General features: G+C 48.6%; 2 protein-coding genes across 3 annotated transcripts in view; both read right to left on the bottom strand.

Annotated features, from left to right (window-relative positions):
* Positions 1–2,018: 2,018 nt before the first annotated feature.
* LOC111161448 (zinc finger protein 792) lies at positions 2,019–8,303 on the bottom strand. 2 transcript variants are annotated; one of them, XM_022525102.1, is made up of 4 exons: positions 8,160–8,303; positions 5,562–5,688; positions 4,965–5,087; positions 2,019–4,330 (listed from the first exon to the last, which is right to left on the bottom strand). In XM_022525102.1, exons 1-4 carry the CDS (start codon positions 8,250–8,252, stop codon positions 2,814–2,816), a joined length of 1,860 nt encoding a protein of 619 aa, XP_022380810.1. In that variant the 5' UTR covers positions 8,253–8,303; the 3' UTR covers positions 2,019–2,813. The 2 variants fall into 2 exon arrangements, with proteins under 2 accessions (XP_022380810.1, XP_022380811.1); XM_022525103.1 differs by lacking the exons at positions 5,562–5,688; positions 8,160–8,303 and adding an exon at positions 4,718–4,769 and having other exon boundaries at positions 4,965–4,968.
* Positions 8,304–8,431: 128 nt separating this feature from the next.
* Positions 8,432–17,534, bottom strand: part of LOC111161389 (zinc finger protein 30-like) — a 25,428-nt gene continuing 16,325 nt past the window's right edge. Inside the window, 2 exon segments of the mRNA XM_022525009.1 lie at positions 8,432–8,808; positions 8,997–9,072. Coding sequence (XP_022380717.1) covers positions 8,432–8,808; positions 8,997–9,072 — 453 coding nt within the window.

Below are 17,534 nucleotides of genomic sequence, written 5' to 3'. Positions count from 1 at the left end.
AACTAATGCAAAGAAAGCATTTGAAAAATCCAACATCCTTTCATGATAAAAACACTCAATAAGCTAGGACAGAAGGAAACTATATCTATTAGGACAGATACTACTCAAGCATTTAAAACAATTTTTTTAAAGATAAAACAAGCGTTGCTGACGATGTGGAAAAATCAGAATCATTGGTAGGAATATAAAATGATAGAGCAACTGTGGGAAACAGTATGGAGGTTCCTCAAAAAATTAAAAATTTAATTACCATATGAGCCAGGAATTCCACTTCCAGATATACCTGTAAAGAAAGCAAGGGGGTGCCTGGGTGACTCAGTTAGTTAACTGTCTGCCTTCACCTCAGGTCATGATCCCAGAATCCCAGGACAGAGACCCACACTGGGCTCCCTGCTCAGCAGGGAGTCGGCTTCTCCCACTGCCCCTCACCCTACTCCTGTCTTTCTCTCCTGTTTGCTTGCTCTCAAATAAATACAATCTTAAAAAATAAAACAACAATAGAAAGCAAGGTCTCAAAGAGATATTTGTACACCCATGTTCATAGCTGTATGGTTCACAACAGCTAAAAGGTGGAAGTAAACCAAATAACCATTGACAGATGAGTGAATAAGCAAAATATGGCACAGAAATACAATGGCATATTATTCAGCCTTAAAAAGAAAGGAAATTCTGACACATGGCATAAAACAGGGATCAACCTTGAGGACATTATGCTAAGTGAAATAAACCAGCCACAAAAAGACAAATACTACATGACTCTCCTCATAGGAGGTACCTGAAGTAGTCAAGTTCAGAGAGACAGAAAGTAGAAGGGCAGTTTCCAGGGGCTTGGCAAGGGGGAGAGACTTTGAAGTTATTGTTTAACGGCTACAGACTTTTGGTTTTGCAAGATGAAAAGAGCTCGGGATGTGAATGGTGGTGATGGCTGTACAAAATGAATGTACTTAATACTCCTGAACTACGCACTTAGAGATGGTCTGGATGGTAAATTTTATGTTATGTGTATTTTGCCAGAGATTTTTTAATTTAGAAAATAAAGCATAAAAAATTGTGATGGATTCACTCGAGAGCACTATGCAACAGCAAAAAGAATGACCTGTTCATACATACAGCATGGATAATTCTCCAGATGATTACATTGTGAAAGAAAATAGACCAAAAATAAGGTATAAATACTTTATGATTCCAGTTGTATAAAATTCTAAGAAAGGCAAACAAATCTGTAGTTAAAAAAAAAAAGAAAGAAAGAAAAGGAAATCAATGGTTTACTAGGAAGGCAAGGAGGGATAGTAAAGGGCATGAGGTAGCTTTGTGGGTAACGGATAGGTCCATTGTCATGGTTCTGTGTTGGTTCCCTGAGTGTATACATACTGAAAAACTTCTTAAACAGTGCACATCAAATACGTACGACTGTTGCATGACAAATGTATCTCAACAAAGCATTTAAAGAAATTGTTACACATAAAAATCTGATCTCCCGTTCATGTCAGAAATTAGAGGATTTGGCAATCCTACATTGACTCTCTCTCTCTCTCATGCCTTGGCAGCAAAAATGGATATGTGACAAATGCTACACCCCTGGAGTACAGGATCTGCCTTCTCTCAGCCCCATTCTCCCGCCAAAGCAGCAACAGCTGTGGCACGGAAAGTGCAGGGAGCCTTGGTACCCACAAAACCTTTAGATATTTGCTCTGTCAGTCACCTAAGTCATAGGACAGAGGTCTGGAGGTCCTGAGAATTTCTGCAAAGCCTGAGTCCTGCACAGTCATATTCAAAGGAACATTTGTGGATGTACTTTTAGAACAGGCACATTCCCACTAGCTTGCTACAGACTCGCCTATTCTACTCTCACGCCCAGTGTTTCCATACAAATTATGGTCTCAACTGGGCCAGTAAATCCGACAATTAGGACACCTGTCTACCAGAGGCTAAACTTCAAGACAAATGGCTCCTTGGCAAGTGTCAGGTAAACAGTGTCTACTTAACAGTGCTAGGGAACATGAGGCATCCCATGGAAACATAGGGCCCTATTCACGCCGCTCCCAGATACAGAGGAGGTTGTCACAACTGCCCCGTCCTCAGGGTCATCCCTGGCTCACAAAAATTCATGCCACTCAGGTCCCAACATTAGGCCCACAAAGTCCTACCATCTTTCCCAGGAGACCTTGAGTAGCAACACAAAGGAGGCCAAATCTGGACCGAGAGCTATTCTCCACCATCCTGCTCTTTCTCCGAGGCAATACATTTAGAAACCCTTTTCGTTTGGTAGACCTCAACTGCGTTCTCAACCCACTTCACAGTGATCAAAACACATCGGATTAAAGGTGGCTTGATCATTAAGGCAATGTAAAGTAGGTGCTTGTTGGGATGGGTAATGTGGAGTCTGGATAAATCCATCATGAGCATCGTATGAGACCAGCCATGTCTTTGAAAGAAGGGAAACCTTCTCTGCAAGCCGCCAGCAGAACCCAGCTCAGGTCTTCACAGTCAGAGATATGGGTCATGTCCATAGCTATGTTGGTCACAGAGGGAAGGAATGACATCTTCCTTTGGTCTCAGGCTACTCGGGATTCCCTCTCAGAAAAGGAAGAGGTCCGAATACAGGGACTGGCTGAAACATATTCTTGGAGACCTGCCAGAGCTCTATGGCTTCTACCTCAAACACTCGCAGTGGCAAAGCTCTGGTAGAGTCCATGGTGAGAAAAATGCTGCTTTGTTCCAGAAAGCTTCCAGCAGAACTAGCATTCATAGGGACTCTGCCCATTGTGGACATTGGGATGAACAAGGTTCACCCTCTGGTTGATGGCCCCCTCCTAAAGACTGTTCTCAGAGCTTATCACCTGTGCACATCGTTGTGCTGGAAGAGGGTGCACACTCACTGCACTCCTTTCTCTCGTGTGAATTTTCTGGTGCCGGATGAGGGTAGGCCTCTGGCTGAAGGCTTTTCCACATTCACCGCACTTATATGGCCTGTCTGGTTTGTGAACCTTCTGGTGTTGCCTCAGATTAGACCTCTGCCTGAAGGTTTTCCCACATTCAAGGCATTCATAAGGCCGCTCACTGGTGTGAAGCCTCCGATGGTTATTGAGGCTGGAGCTTTGGTTAAAGAATTTCCCACATTCGGGGCACTGATAAGGCCGTTCCCCTGTGTGAAGTCTCCGATGGCTATGGAGGCTGGAACTCTGGCTAAACAATTTCCCACATTCGCTGCACTCATAAGGCCGCTCCCCAGTGTGGACTCTCTGATGCTTCATGAGGTCAGAGCTCCGGCTGAAGGCTTTCCCACATTCTCTGCACCTGTAAGGCCGTTCACCAGTGTGGACGATCTGATGTTGGATGAGACTGGCGATGTGGCTGAAGAATTTCCCACATTCATTGCACTTATAAGGTCTTTCTCCAGTGTGAACCCTCCAGTGCTTAATGAGGCTAGAGTTGCAGGTGAAACACTTCCCACACTCTCTGCACTTATGAGCGCTTCTGCCTGTATGGACCTTCTTATGATGAATGAGGTTGGAGCGCTGGCTGAAGAACTTCCCACACTCACTGCACTCATAAGGCTTCTCTCCAGTGTGCACCCTCTTATGCTGAATGAGGTTGGAGCTTTGGCTAAAGAATTTCCCACATTCGCTGCACACATAAGGGCTTTCCCCAGTGTGAACTCTCTGATGTCTCATGAGACTAGAGTGTCGGCTGAAGAACTTCCCACATTCGCAGCACTCATAAGGCTTTCCTCTGTTGTGATCTCTCTGGTGCTGAGAGAGGCCGGACGCGTGGCTAAAGAATATCCCACATTTGTTGCACTCAAAAGGCCTTTCCCCGGTGTGGGTTCTCTGGTGCTGAACAGGTGCGGGTTTGTCAGGGAAAGCGTTCCCAAATTCACCACACTTGTTATGACTTGGCAGGCCAGTGCTCTGGGGAGGCTCCTCCACTGTGTGAATGACCTGTCGCTGGAGAAAGCCAGATGTGGCCATTCCGCCCCCGAAGTCCTTCTCATCCTCCCTGACTGTGAGAGGCTCCTTTGATGTGTCATCTCTGCAGCTCTTCACAAGGGAGGCCCTATCCTCATCCCTTCTGACAGGCTTGTCTATGTTCTGCTGCTGCTGAAGGTTTGCACCGGACTCTGACCCTTTCCCAGATGCCTCACACGCATCTGGTTTCTGCCTGGGATGTGTTGCCTGGTGTTCAGTCAGGTGCAAAACGTCTTTCATGTGCAGGCCACGTGCGTCACGGGAGTAGTTTTTCTGGTTGCACAGAGCCGCCTTGAGCTTCCCGTCCTGTGACACTCCTTCTGCAGACACACTACACTCACCCTCCGCTCCACAGCCAAAACCTAAAAGCAGAGAAATGCTGGTGAAGCTCCCAGGATCCCTGAGGGAAGGAAGCAGCCCATGACAAATCATGCCTGACCCTGGCATGAGTCCTTGGGACTGAGGGCAGGAGGAGGAGCCTGACGCCGGGGTACGGAATGGCCTGCCGCAGCACCGTGCCTGGCCGGGTCACAAACCAGGGGAGGCCTTGCCAGGCCCAAGGACACAAGGATGGGGCTTAGTCTTGGGCCGGAAGGCGGGGACTCCAACTCCCTCCTCTAAAGGCTTTCTGGCAGGGCCTTGGCTGCTGCTAACACACAAGCCCCAGGCAGAACAGAGTGTCCAGGTCCAAGAACGTCTGACTGCAACTGAGCAGCTGTTGTTTACGGACTACGAAAGGGAATACGCACCTATCATGACATAGTGAGTGTAGGTCCACGCTGGAGACAGTCTCAGAGGGAGCTGTGTAAAGAGTGAGCCAGGGGACGCAAGTCAGAGCAGAAACAAGTGGGCCGTGTGTCAAGAAGACAAAAGGAAAGGTAGAAGAGAGATGTGGACAATGGCTTCAGCACCAAAACAATGATGAGCCTGAGGAAACACTGTAGGTGGGATCTGAAGACAGCAGTGACATCACCTGCCCCCCCATTCCCCACTCACCGGAGACAAGTCCAGTGTACGCCCCTCTTGCCATGGCTGACGTCATGTCCACCCTGTCAGGCACCCACGGCTCTGCCCCCATCTGCAGCTGGGCAACTATGTGAGACCTGAAAGACGTCAGTCCTGAATGAAAGACAGAGCAGGTAAGTGGCCAGCAGCTGGCCAGGTGACCCACCTGATGACAGACCACAGGAAAGAAAGTGAAAGAGTACAACAGAAACACACAAGAGAGGTACGGCAGGAACATCCCAGTGGTCACGGCAAGCGGGAACCGCATCAGGGTTGTGGCGGTCAGGCCCCAGGAAACGTTAGCTAGAGGATGTGATCACCCAGGCAGGGAGTGGCCGAGCAGCCCGGATCCGCTGGGGCACCCGCAGGACTCCTCATTCACGGCCCCTCCCCACAATGCTTTGCGGCAGCAGGTACTGGTGCTGCTCCGGGAGGGGCTGGGACACTGCGCTGGGCCTGGGCCTGGAACCTGCAGCGCATATCCTGGGAGAGTGGGGAAGGAAGCGGTGCCAGTAGGGCTGGCCAAGTGAAAGAAAAGGGGACAGGCGGAAACGAGCTCAGGACACCCAGTGGGGGTGAAGTCCTTACCCAGCGAGGCTATGAGGGCAAAGTTCTCCAGCATCACATCGCAGTACAGAAGCCTCTGAGCCTCATCAAGGAGCCCCCACTCCTCCTGGGAGAAGTCAATGGTCACGTCCTCAAAGGTCACACAGCCCTGCCATAATGGGGACAGTTCATTCCAGGATCAGCTTCTCTCCTCAGGCACTCCCGTCTGTCCCCTGTTCCCCTTCCTCCCCAGCTTCCCAACTCAGAGGAGATCCCAGGCCCTGGGTCCACTGGTGTTTGCTCTTTTCTATGCCTCACCTGACCTCTGTGTCAGTCCACAGCATCAGCGGGCAGGGGGGCAGAGAGACACCAGGGCCCAACACCCTCCTCTGTGGGCCCCTCCCATGTCACCAACATTATCCTTCCCATATACAAACACGGACTCAATCTTCTCCCTTAATGGCCAGTACCAAGGCCCTGGGGCCAACAGCTCACACTCACTCCTTATATGCGTATCACTTCTTGAACTACACATTCCTCAGACTCTGGACCTCACCATTGCATCCCCATTGTCACTGTACCTTCTCCCCATCCCTGCCCACATCACAGCATCGCTACAGACCCTCACATGTCATCACTCTGCACACGACAACCAGAACGTTCTTAGCAAACACAACCATGATCCCATCCAGACCCTTGGATGGCTCCCACTGCCAACAGCAACACCTGCCCGTGATTTGAAGGGCTCCCCGCCCAGCATTTTCCTAGCTTCAGCCTGAGCCACGCAGAGCCACACAGACACCAGATACCCTCGGGCCTCTTCCTCTTCTATGCTGCACATGGGTTCTCCGATCCCCACCCTCAGGGTCACCCACTCCCTGCTGACCCCATGTGCCACTGAGTTAATTTCCCAGCCCAAATGAAAACCCCCGGGCCCTATCAAGGGGTACCACAGGGCCTGCTGAGAATGTAGAGCGGTGAACAAGCACCAGCCCAGGGCTCGCCGTAATACTACCTTCATTACAACTGAGCCTACCCACCCCTCCCATATCTACACCACCTGCCAGACCCCGTTGCCCGCCCCCCACACCCGGACAACTACTCCTCCATGTCTTTCTCGATGACACCCAACAAGCCAACCACGGTGTCCCAGCAAGAGACCCCGTTCTCAGATCAGAGGCCCCGCCTTCCTCTTTCCCTCTAACACCACTGCCACCATGACCTGAAGGTTCACCCTCTTGAACTGGACACACAACCGCACTCTTGTCCATGCACCAGATACCACATTTTAGTTATTTTAACTGTGGAAAGACTAACCAAGTAAGAAGAGCAAAGGCTATTGATACTGAGCTTGCGATAGGAAGGGAGAGAGTCCCTGTTGCTCATGTTTTGGCAGACTCAAAGGCAGGCAGAGGAGTGGGAAAGCTTTAGCGGGAAAGGGAAGGCTTCAGATGTGCCCTGACTGGGGGCCTGCTGGCCAGGAGAGGCTGTAGGCAATCTAACTAGATGCGGGGCATCCTATGTGACTGGTTAGGCGTGCGTGTTTGGTTTTCTCTCCTTGGTCCCAGACTGGAAGTAGGAACAAAAATTAGAGAAGCTGGCAGTTATTAATCCCACCCCGGTCGTGTGGGGCGGGTTGTTACAGAAGGTACTGTTTCTGGATTGTCACTAGAGATAGCGATCTTGCTTCCTGCGAGTCTAATTTAAGCGGGCTAGAGTCCTGGGTTGTTTGTTGTAGATAAAGAGGTTGGTTTCCTGGGCAGGTCCCTGCAGGTTGTGGGTAAGAATTCTATTTTTATATACGGTCTGGCCTTTGTCCCTTTGTGTACTAGGCCTCTCCTGACCTGGAACTATACCACCCTCACACAACAGATCCGGTGTCTAGCTGCCCACTCGACTCCATTCTGGGGTCTCTGGGACATCAGAGCTCAGCAGGGCCAAAACCTCACTTCTGTTCTTATATTGAAAATTCCTTCTAGAACCAACTTCCCCATCTCAGTTGATGGCGCATCCATCCTTCCAGCTGCTGCAGCCAAAAACCATCCCTTCTCTTTTTCACTTTCCACATCGGAAAATCTGGTCGGCCTGACTTAAAAGAGGGATCCAGAATCCAATCACTTCTGCCTCCAGCCACCTGCACTACTCAACTGAGCTACTCCGATAACGCGCTCCTTGCCCTCCCTGTCTCCACCCTATCCCCAAGTCCGTTTTCCACTCTGCGTCCACAGGGAGCCCGTCAAGACCCAAGTCAGATCACCTCCCTCTTCTACTCGAAACCGTCTATGGCTCCCAACACCCTCAGAACAGCTCTTCAGCCCGCCATTCCGGGCCTCACCGTCTCCCACCTGCTCTCCAAACACTCAGCTCAATCTCACCGCCAAGCTTTCGCGCACGCCGGTGCCTGTGTCTAGGAAACCTCTCCTCGCCTCCTGCCACTAGATTTCGGAAATGCGAAGCGCTCTGGAGGTACCACCTCCGGCCTGGACCCAGCACCCCAGGCTGGGCGTAGCTCCCCTCCAGCGCCCCCAGACTCAAAAGCCGAGGAGAAATGGGAGAGGATAGAGACAGACAAGGCCACCTCCGCGGTCCCGGCGCCAGGCACAAGGGCGTGGGGGTCGCGGCGGCTACCTGTGCACTCACCTGTGCCGGGGCCCTGAGCGCCGCCGCCACCACCATCGCTGACCCGGCTCGCGGCGGAGCCGCCGGAGACGGGTCAGCGCCCAATGCCGCCATCCGTGCCCGGGCTCGCAGCGGAGTCGGCGGAGACCGGTCAGCTTCGCCTGACCCGGGGCACGGGGGCCTGGGGCTCCCGGCTGATGCAGGCGTGCGACGCGAGGCGCGGGCAGAACTGGCGGACCCGCGTCTCTGGGGTGCCGGGCGGAGCAGGGGCCCAGTCCCCCGGTCTCGGCCCCCTAGCTCTGGAAAGGCCGGGTGACGCGGGTGTGCGACCCCCGGCCCGGGCCGGGACTGGCTGGCCTGGAACGCAGGAAGTTCCGGCCCCAAGCGGCGCCGCGCTCCCGGCCTGTCATTGGCCCGGCGCCAGGCGACTCCAGGTTCAGTCTCCTCCGACGGCGTTTCCCGTCCCGCCCACGGCCGTGCTGGTGGGCGGTGCAAGGTTGGGGTACTGGGGAGCGGAGCTGAGTCGGGGGGCTGGGGGCGGTACTGGTAGGCGGTGCTGGGAGGGCGATGCCGGGTGGTGGTTCGGTGGTGGGGGATGTGCTGAGTGAGCGGTTCTGGGGGGCGTCGGGGCTAAGTAGTTGTGCTGGGAGCGCGGTCCGAGAGGGCCGTGCTGGATGGTGGTCGGGGGGATACAGTTCTGGGAAGTGGTGCTGGGTCGGTGGCGCTGGGTGGCGACGCGTCTGGGGGAGGGTCCTGGGCGGGGACGCTGGGTGGTGGTGCCGGCGGGGTGATAGGAGGTGGTCCCGGGAACGCGGAGCTGGGAGGGCGGTGCGAGGGGGCGGGGCTGGGTTGTGTTACGGGAGGTGGGGGGGCGGGGCGGGATGTTGAGCGGCCGGTGCGGGCTGCGCGGAGCCGGCTGGTACTGCGGGGGTGGCTGTGTTGGGGACGGTGGGAGTGGGCGGTGCTTGGGAAGCTGCGCCCTGACGGGGGCGGGCGGTGTTAGGTGGGAGAGGACACCAAGGCGGGGCGGTGCGTGCGCAGCTTTCCTGCTTCTCCCTGGTTCCTGCTGGTTCTCGGATGTTGGGGGGTCCTACAGCTTTATCCTCTTCACTGGCCATCCCCAGACTGCTCTGTCTGGAGCCAAGTCCCAGTCGCCCTTAGGGGACTCTGACGGGAGACCAATTTGTGCGTGGGTGTAGGTGAGTGCTCCACCTTTTGATGGGTTCCAGAATGGTGATCAAAATGGTCGGTGATCAAAATTTTGTACTCAAAATGGGACAAACTGATGACTATTCCAAGTTCCCTGTATTGCCCAAGAGGAAGGTAAAGGTATTTATAACTCTTTGTATCAGCTAGACTGATACAAAGCGAAGGTCAAGCAAAGCTTTATTTGGCGCTAGCACTGAAGATAAAAGCTTCCAGCCGGGAGTCTCTTAGGGAGAGTGCGACCACCCCCAGCCTCACAGACTAGCTTTTATAGAGCAAAGGCCATGTGGTTGAGCTTGGCCAATGAGATTGTAACACACAGGGAAAGTTGCAGAGTCATGTTAGGTCACATGCAGGTGGGCAATTGAATTACAATTTACCCTATAGTAGCTCTTTGAACGAACCTATCACTCTGGTCAGAATTGGCGCCCAAGTTTGGCGCCAAAAGGCGGGGTTTACATTCTTTGGTGGTTAGGGAGATAGTCTGTGTGCTTTACAGAGTGGATGTCTCCACCTGGCCTGACTCGTCCTTATATTCTGGGCTCTGTTATCTCCCCCTGACTTCACCCGACTTTGTGTTTGGGCTGTTATCAGGGACTGGTCGACCATATTTTACTGGTTTCCCAGACTTGATTCTAAGTAAGTTCCTCTAGGGTGGTGGGGGGAACAGGGTCAGTGTAACTTTCACTGCACAAACAACAAAATGGCTATTTCACCGACGTGGAGTCGCTCTGGCTAAGTAGGCCCTTACACTTTCAGACCTTCTGGAGGACCCAGGTTCACACTGACTGATGAAAACTCAACACCTGATCTGCAGGGTCTGTGTACTCATAGTGAACGTAGCTCTAATTCAGTGCTCCTCAAACCAGCAGAAGCACCATTTGTTAAAAATGCAAGGTCTTGGGCTACAACGCAAACCTAGGGACTCGGAAGTTCTGCAGGTGGGGCCCAGTCTCGTGCTGGCGCGTGCGTGTGTTTTTGTGTCTGTCTCTTGGTACGTAACAGGGCCCACACGTGTTTACTGCTACGTAGGTAAGAGCCATCAGCAGCAGCAACAACATTGTCATCCCAAGTCCCACAGTTAGAGGGCGAATCGGAGACAGCTCTCTACAGGATAACTGGGATATTTGTCAAAATAATGACTCCCTAATTTAGCAAAAAACAGCATGGGTGATGGTGATAATGTTTACATGAAAGCACCCTTTTTACCATTTGGCTATTTTATTTAAAATACATCAGAAAAAAATACATCACGCAGGAGAGTTTCATAAACAAGAGGTAGGCCTATTGTATAAGGGACGGCTTCTTACGGGCCACATGATTTAACGTTGGAGAACATCAGGGTTTGATGTTAGCACCTCAGGCTTGAGTGGACATCATGGAAATGACACGGTGTCAAGTTCATTACACAGGGTGTCATGTCATCACTCATGTCTAATTCTTAGGCATTGAAGAAAAAATTATTCAAGACACTTGCTGAGGAATGATAAGGCAGACTCAATTCTCAGGCCCTATTGTGCTAGATATAGGGACCACTGCCATAGGAGCTTATAGTGAGAGAGGGGGATTGAGATCCAGGTAGAACAAAGAAAAGTGGGAATTTATAGCCAAGGAAGAGGTGGGGGTTCAGGGATGGGAAATTACTAAGAGAAGACATGAGGGGTAAGAGAGGTTCTGACTAAACCTAACAGGATTCTTGCTGAAGGCCCACTGGGATCATCACCTGTCAGGTAGGGGGTGTTGGGGAATGAGGGACCCGATCAGATATCACCAGTGATCAGATACGGAGGGTAGTTCTGGTCAAACTGACTTAAGGATTCTTGCTACAACGCAGACAGGAACATGGAAGTCTGAATGTCAGGGCTTCGTTGAGAAGAGAATTCAGAAGAGCCTAAGTAGAGGTTGGTCAAGGAGAATATCTTTGTCACAGGAACCAACACTTGCCCCTCTCCTGACTATCCTGTGGCCTTCAGAACAGCCAAATCTAGGTTCAAATATCTGATCGTGAGACATCCTTGAGGTCCATCAGCTGGAGGTTACCAGGCCTTGTCTTCATCAAGGCTCCATCAGTCCACCACCCGAACATGCAGCCCACCAGGGACCACTGATTCCTGGAGAACTGGAAAGCAAGGTCCAAGGAGGCCGTACCAGAATGAGGCACGACATGAAGACATAATGAGGACATAATCTCACGGTCCCTTCTGTCCCTTTTTCATTGCCCCCAAACTCATTTACGTGGTCCAAATTAAAGGGAAGGGAAGCAGGGTTTACAGAAGGAGGAAAAGAGATTGCTGAGGGTGCCTGGGTGGCTCAGTCAGTTAAGCATCTCGCTCTTGATTTCGGCTTGGGTCATAGTCTCAGGGGCTGTGAGGTCGAGCCCTATGTCAGGCTTGCGCTCAGCCGGGAGTCTGCTGGAGATTCTACCTTTCCCTCTGGCCCTCCCCCCACTCTCACTCTTTCTCTCTTTCAAATGAATAAATAAATCTTTTTTAAAAAGAGAGATGGATGAGCGTATCACGAGTTTCAATACAGTTCATCAATTTGGTAACCAAATACGCATTTTTTATTCCTCTTGTGCATTCAACACTCATTGCCTCTATTTTATGTGACAGCCCCAAAACCCTATCCAGTCACTGCCTCAATCTCAGTCTTAGTACTCATGCTCATAACCTAACCTAATTCCAGGAGACTATAACAAAATAGGTTACTTGTCACCTCTCACTCCCAGTATAACCTGTGGTTCAGGGACATGTGGTGAGGTTCTGAGAAAGGCATGTGTCTGTGGCTTCCTCTAATAGTGTATTCTCTGTATCAAATGTGAATATTCTCTCCTGTGGAGTTAGAAAAAAGGCGTTACCATGCATACCCTAAAAATCATAGTACTTGGGGCGCCTGGGTGGCTCAGTCGGTTAAGCGTCTGCCTTCAGCTCAGGTCATGATTTCAGGGCCCTGAGATTGAGCCCCATATCAGGTTTCCTGCTTGGCAGAGAGCCTGCTTCTCCCTCTAACTCAGACCCATCCCCCACCGCTTGTGTTCTCTCTCTCTCTGTCTCAAATGGGTAAATAAAATCTTTAAAAATAAATCATAGTACTCAAAATGGGACAAAGGGATGAATATTCCAAGTTCCCTATATTGCCCAGGAGGAAGGTAAATGTATTTATAACTCTGTGCACCAGTATGTTAAGATAAGATTTATAATTTTTAGCTTAAAAGAAGAAGTAAAATCAAAGAATATGCTTTCCAAACTAGAAAAAAATTATGGACTATAAATGAGTAGAAAGGATTTTTAAAGGACTAGGTAAAGACCAAGTGAGGTAAAGAAAAGCACAAAACCCAAACATATCAACTATTACATTCAATTAATGTGAAAAAAACATTCAGATTAGTAGTCAGAGATTTTTAATGTCCCAAATGCCCTAAAGGATTAATTATAATTTATTTTATGTTTATAAGTCTGATTCTGCTTTTTATTTGTTTATTCATTTGGAATTATTTTTTTTTACATTCTACATATGAGTGAAATGAAATGGTTTTGTCTTTCTCAATCTGAATTATTTCACTTGACATACTACCCTCTAGGTCCATCCATTTTGTCACAAATCTCACGAGCTCATCCTTTTTAATGGCTGTATCATATTCCACCCACATCTTCCTTATCCATTCATCTATCGGTGAAGTCCTAGGTTGCTCCCCTATGTTGGCTATTGTAAATAATGCTGCAGGAAACATGGGAGTGCATGTATCTTTTTGAATTCGTGTTTTGGCTTTCTTTGGGTAAATAAATGCCCAGTAGTGGAATTATTGCATCATACGGTATTTCTACTTCTAATTTTTTGAGAAAACTCCATACCATTTTCCACAGTCGCTGCACCAATTTAAATTCCCACCAGCAGTGTACAAGGGTTCCTTTTTCTCCACATCCTTGCCAACACTTGTTATTTCCTGTTTCTTTCATTTCAGCCAATCTGGGAGGCGTAAGGTAAAGGATTACATTTTTTAAATAACAGGTATTATATTCAGAGCAGTTTTATGCACAGCAAAATTGAGCAGAACACACGGTGTCCCCCTATACCTCTCCCCCCACCGCAATGCACGCAGGTCCTCCCTCCTTTGGCATCTGGGAAGGGTTGCGCATTTGTTATAATCCATGAACTAACACTGACACATCAGTATTAAACAAAATGAATCCATAGTTTACATTAGAGTTCCCTGATTGTACTTTTGAAAAAGGGAAACTGAAGGAATCCTACTTAAAAAACAAAACTAAACAAAACTTTTTTTTTGTCCTTTTCCTGTCTCTGTTCCTCCTAGGACCTGCACCCCCACCTTACACAGGCCTTGCTGTATGTTGTCCTTGTGAAGGTCAAGGAGTTCATGATTTCTCTGGAGTCTTCTAGCAGAATAGCTAACACCTAAAGGATTGATCAGGTGAGGTTGTCATGTACGTTTTCCAAGCCACTGACTCCAGACGCCTTGAGGCCAAGACTCCTGGCTCCAAGGTATAAGTGACTTAGAGAGGACACCTGAGCTCTCACCCTTGTTAGACTAGGTCCTGGATGCCTAAGAGGACATGTGTACCAGATCACCATCGCCAATAGAAAGTCCAGACCCCAAACAAAGATGACTCTTTCTCCTTTCCTTTCAAGCCTACCAGATGTTCTCTCCGCATCTACTCTCTCTATACCTTCAATAAACCCTGCTCTTACTTCCTGAGGGCTCGTGTTTGATCTCCTTCCTGCACAAAGCCAAGGATGCTCTTGGCTGGTCCTATAGGACCCCCTCTGGGTCCTCAGACCTCGCCTACGTGCCTCACTTTCTATGGGTTTTGACAAATATTTATCACATGTGGTGTCTAAATGGGGTGTCTCTCCAGATCAGATGAGGCCCCCAGATGTGGAGCGACAATTGGATGGAAGCCGGCGGCGTGGGCCGTGAAAGAGTTCATCTGAAGCAGAACAAAGGAGATTGCCATGTATTGAATACACCGCAGTGGAGAAGGGGAAGGACAGCAGAGGAGAGGCCGTGTGCAAGGAGGCAGTGGGTGGGGACTGTTTTTAAAGGAGGGAGATGAAGAGGTATGGATGGATGGAATTCTCCATTTTTGGTAACTGTGCCTGGTTGTAAGTAGCCCAGTGGTCATTTAGGGCCTGTGGAGATTTTGAGGTGGGTCACCTGATGGGCCTGTCTGGATTCAGCTGGGGGGTCCCTGTGGGCCCTCTGTACATTCCATTGCTCAAGCCTCTTTGCCTAAAAGTGACCTCTACATCTTGTAGTCACCATTATACTTGCATACAAAGTACTTTCATTGCCGTAAACAAATCCCCTGTGTTCCATCTACTCATCCGTCCACCCCTTCTGCCCCCAGGAACTCCTCAACACTACTGGCCTTTTTTACTGCCTCCATGATTTTTCCTTTTCCAGAATGGCATCTCGTTGGAATGATACACTATTTAGCCTCTTCATATTGGCTTCTTTCACTTCGTGGTATACACTTAAGTTTCCTCTAAGTCTTTCATAGCTTGGTAGCTCATTTCTTTTTAGCACTGCGTAATATTCCATTGTCTGAATGGACCATGGTTTACATTCCCATTCACCTACTGAAGGACATCTTGGTTACTTCCAGTTTCTGGCGATTATGAATAAAGCTGCTATAAACATCCATATGCAAGTTTGTGTGTGTGGACAGAAGTTTTCGCTTCTTTTGTGGAAATACCATGGAGTGCAACTGCTGAATTGTGTTAAGAGTCTGTTGAGTTTTGCAAGAGATTGCCAAATTTTCTCCAAAGCCAATGTACCATTTTGCTTTCCCACCAGCGATGAATGAGAGTTCCTGTTGCTCCACATCCTCATCAGCATTTGGTGTTGTCGGTGTTCTGGACTGTGGCATTCTGAGAGGTGTGTAGTGGTATGACACTGTGGTGTTAATTTGCATTTCCCTAACGATATGTGGTGGTGAGCATCTTTTCATATGCTTACTCTCCCTCTGTGTCTCTTTGGGGAGGTGTCTGTTCCTTTTGCCCAGTTTTTATTGGGTGGTTTACTTTCTCTATCAAGTTAGAAGTCCTTCATTTTAGTCACTGTCCTTTATCAGATACACATTTTGTAAAAAATGCCCTCCCCATTTGAAGGTTGTCTTCTTATTCTACTGACAGTCCCTTTCACAGAGCAGAAGTTTTTAATTTGAAGGAAGCCCAATTCATCAATTTCTTTCTTTTATGGCTCCTTTGGTACTGTATATAAAAAGTCACAGCCCAACACAAGGTCATTCAGATTTTTTTTTTTTTTTTTTGCAGTTTTGTGCTTTAAATTTAGGACTGTGAACAATTTCGAGTTAATTTTTGAGGAGATGAAATGTCTGTGTCTAGATTCTAGATTCATTATTTATTTATTTATTTATTTATTTATTTAGGTATGGGGATGTCCAGTTGTTTCAGAACCATTTGTTGTAAAGATTACCCTCTCTCCATCAAACTGTTTATGCTCATTTGTCAAAGATAAGTTGACTCCATTTGTATGGGTCCATTTCTGAGCTCTGCAAGACCACCATGCAGTTCTCCATTTCTCAACAGACACTGACTCTGTGTCCTACAATTCTGGATCAATTCTGACCCTCCCGGGGGCACTAGGATGTCTCAGTTCATCAATTCTGACCCTCCCTACCTGTCTCATGGAAAGGGTTGCCATTTTGTACAAGAATTCTGAGCCATAAATAAAATTGGAAAATGTGTATTGTTTTTCCCAACCCCCAACACTATCGTTGCTTTTATACCCTCTGACACCACTTCTTTCATCATGGTTGATTTACACTCTGCTTTCTTCAGCAGACCCCCTGTGTGTAACTCCCAAGACCTTTTTGCCCTCTTATGTGAAAATCAACAGTGTACCTGGACTGTCGTGCTCCAGGGTTTTCCCAAAGTCCCCACTTGTTTTGCCTGAATATTCTGTGTAAATCTGAAGACTCTGGGCTTCTCTTATAATTCAGTGCTACTCAATATGTGGAGGACCTTCTTTGTTCTACTGGGTTCAGTAACTTGGAGTCCGACACTTAATACTCCACTAGAAGCTCTGGCTTGGGTTAACCTTAAAAATAAAACTGTCAGTGATTTTACCAACAAAATGGGTTTATTCAGGAATTGCAGAAAATTACAACTCCAGACTGGCAAACTACAGCAAAACCATAGGCAAGTCCAAAGAACAAAGGAGAAGAATGCTCTTTTATGGAGAAAAGGGGGGAGTTGGCAGAGGCTGTTGTAAACAAAAGTCCATGGGAGTCAACGGGGTGTCCAAGGTCTAATCACTTTTCATTAGTTGAGTTGTGACAGTCTCTCATTGGCTGGGCTGTTGCTGGGCAAGGAGGAAATCTTCCTTCCCCATCCTGGGGTAGTAAAGGAGGCTTCCTCCTGTTGGAAAATGCAAAGTAGGTCTCTTCCTGTTGGCTGTGAGGAGTGATATAGTATGAGAGTTCCCCCTTCTGGCCTCCCAATTCCACGTTAAGTGACATTTCTTTTTATTCAGTTTTCACAGCTCAAAAGCAATCTACTGTCTGTGTCTATGCAGATATTAATTTTCCTAGTCTTAACTAAAGTGCAGGCCCTTGTGAGAATCCCAAGTTCTGCTATCTGGGATGAATTCTCTTCCCTGGGATGATTTTGTGTTGGGCTAAGTCTCATATTCATTGGGTTCTGGAAATCTGTAATGGCATATGCTGCCCACCCATCTTCCCTCCAGGAACCATCAGTCTGTTCTCTCTGATAAAGAGTCTGTTTCTTGGTTTGTCTCTTTATTTTCCTTGTTCACTTGTTTTGTTTCTTAAATTCCACGTATGAGTGAAATCATATGGTATTTGTCTCTCTCTGCCTAACTTATTTCACTAAGCATAATACACTCCAATTCCATCCATATAATTGCAAATGGTAAGATTTCATTCTTTTTTTTTAAGATTTTATTTATTTATTTTAGAGAGAGAGAGACAGAGCATGAGCGGGAGGGGCAGAGAAAGAAAGAGAGAGAGAATCTCAAGCAGACGCCACACTGAACGTGGGCCTAACCCTGAGCTCGGTACCAGGACCCTTGAGCTTAAACCAGGAGTTGGAAACTTAACCGAATGAGTCACCCAGGTGCCCCAAAGTTTCATTCTTTTTATGGCTGAATACTATTCCAGTGTGTGTGTGTGTGTGTGTGTGTGTGTG

Source organism: Enhydra lutris, unplaced genomic scaffold (genome assembly GCF_002288905.1).
Source record: "Enhydra lutris kenyoni isolate GAN:26980312 unplaced genomic scaffold, ASM228890v2 scaffoldscaffold85, whole genome shotgun sequence".
Taxonomy (NCBI): domain Eukaryota; kingdom Metazoa; phylum Chordata; class Mammalia; order Carnivora; family Mustelidae; genus Enhydra; species Enhydra lutris.
Note: the sequence above shows the minus strand (reverse complement) of the source record. Positions and strands in the feature narration are given on the sequence as shown.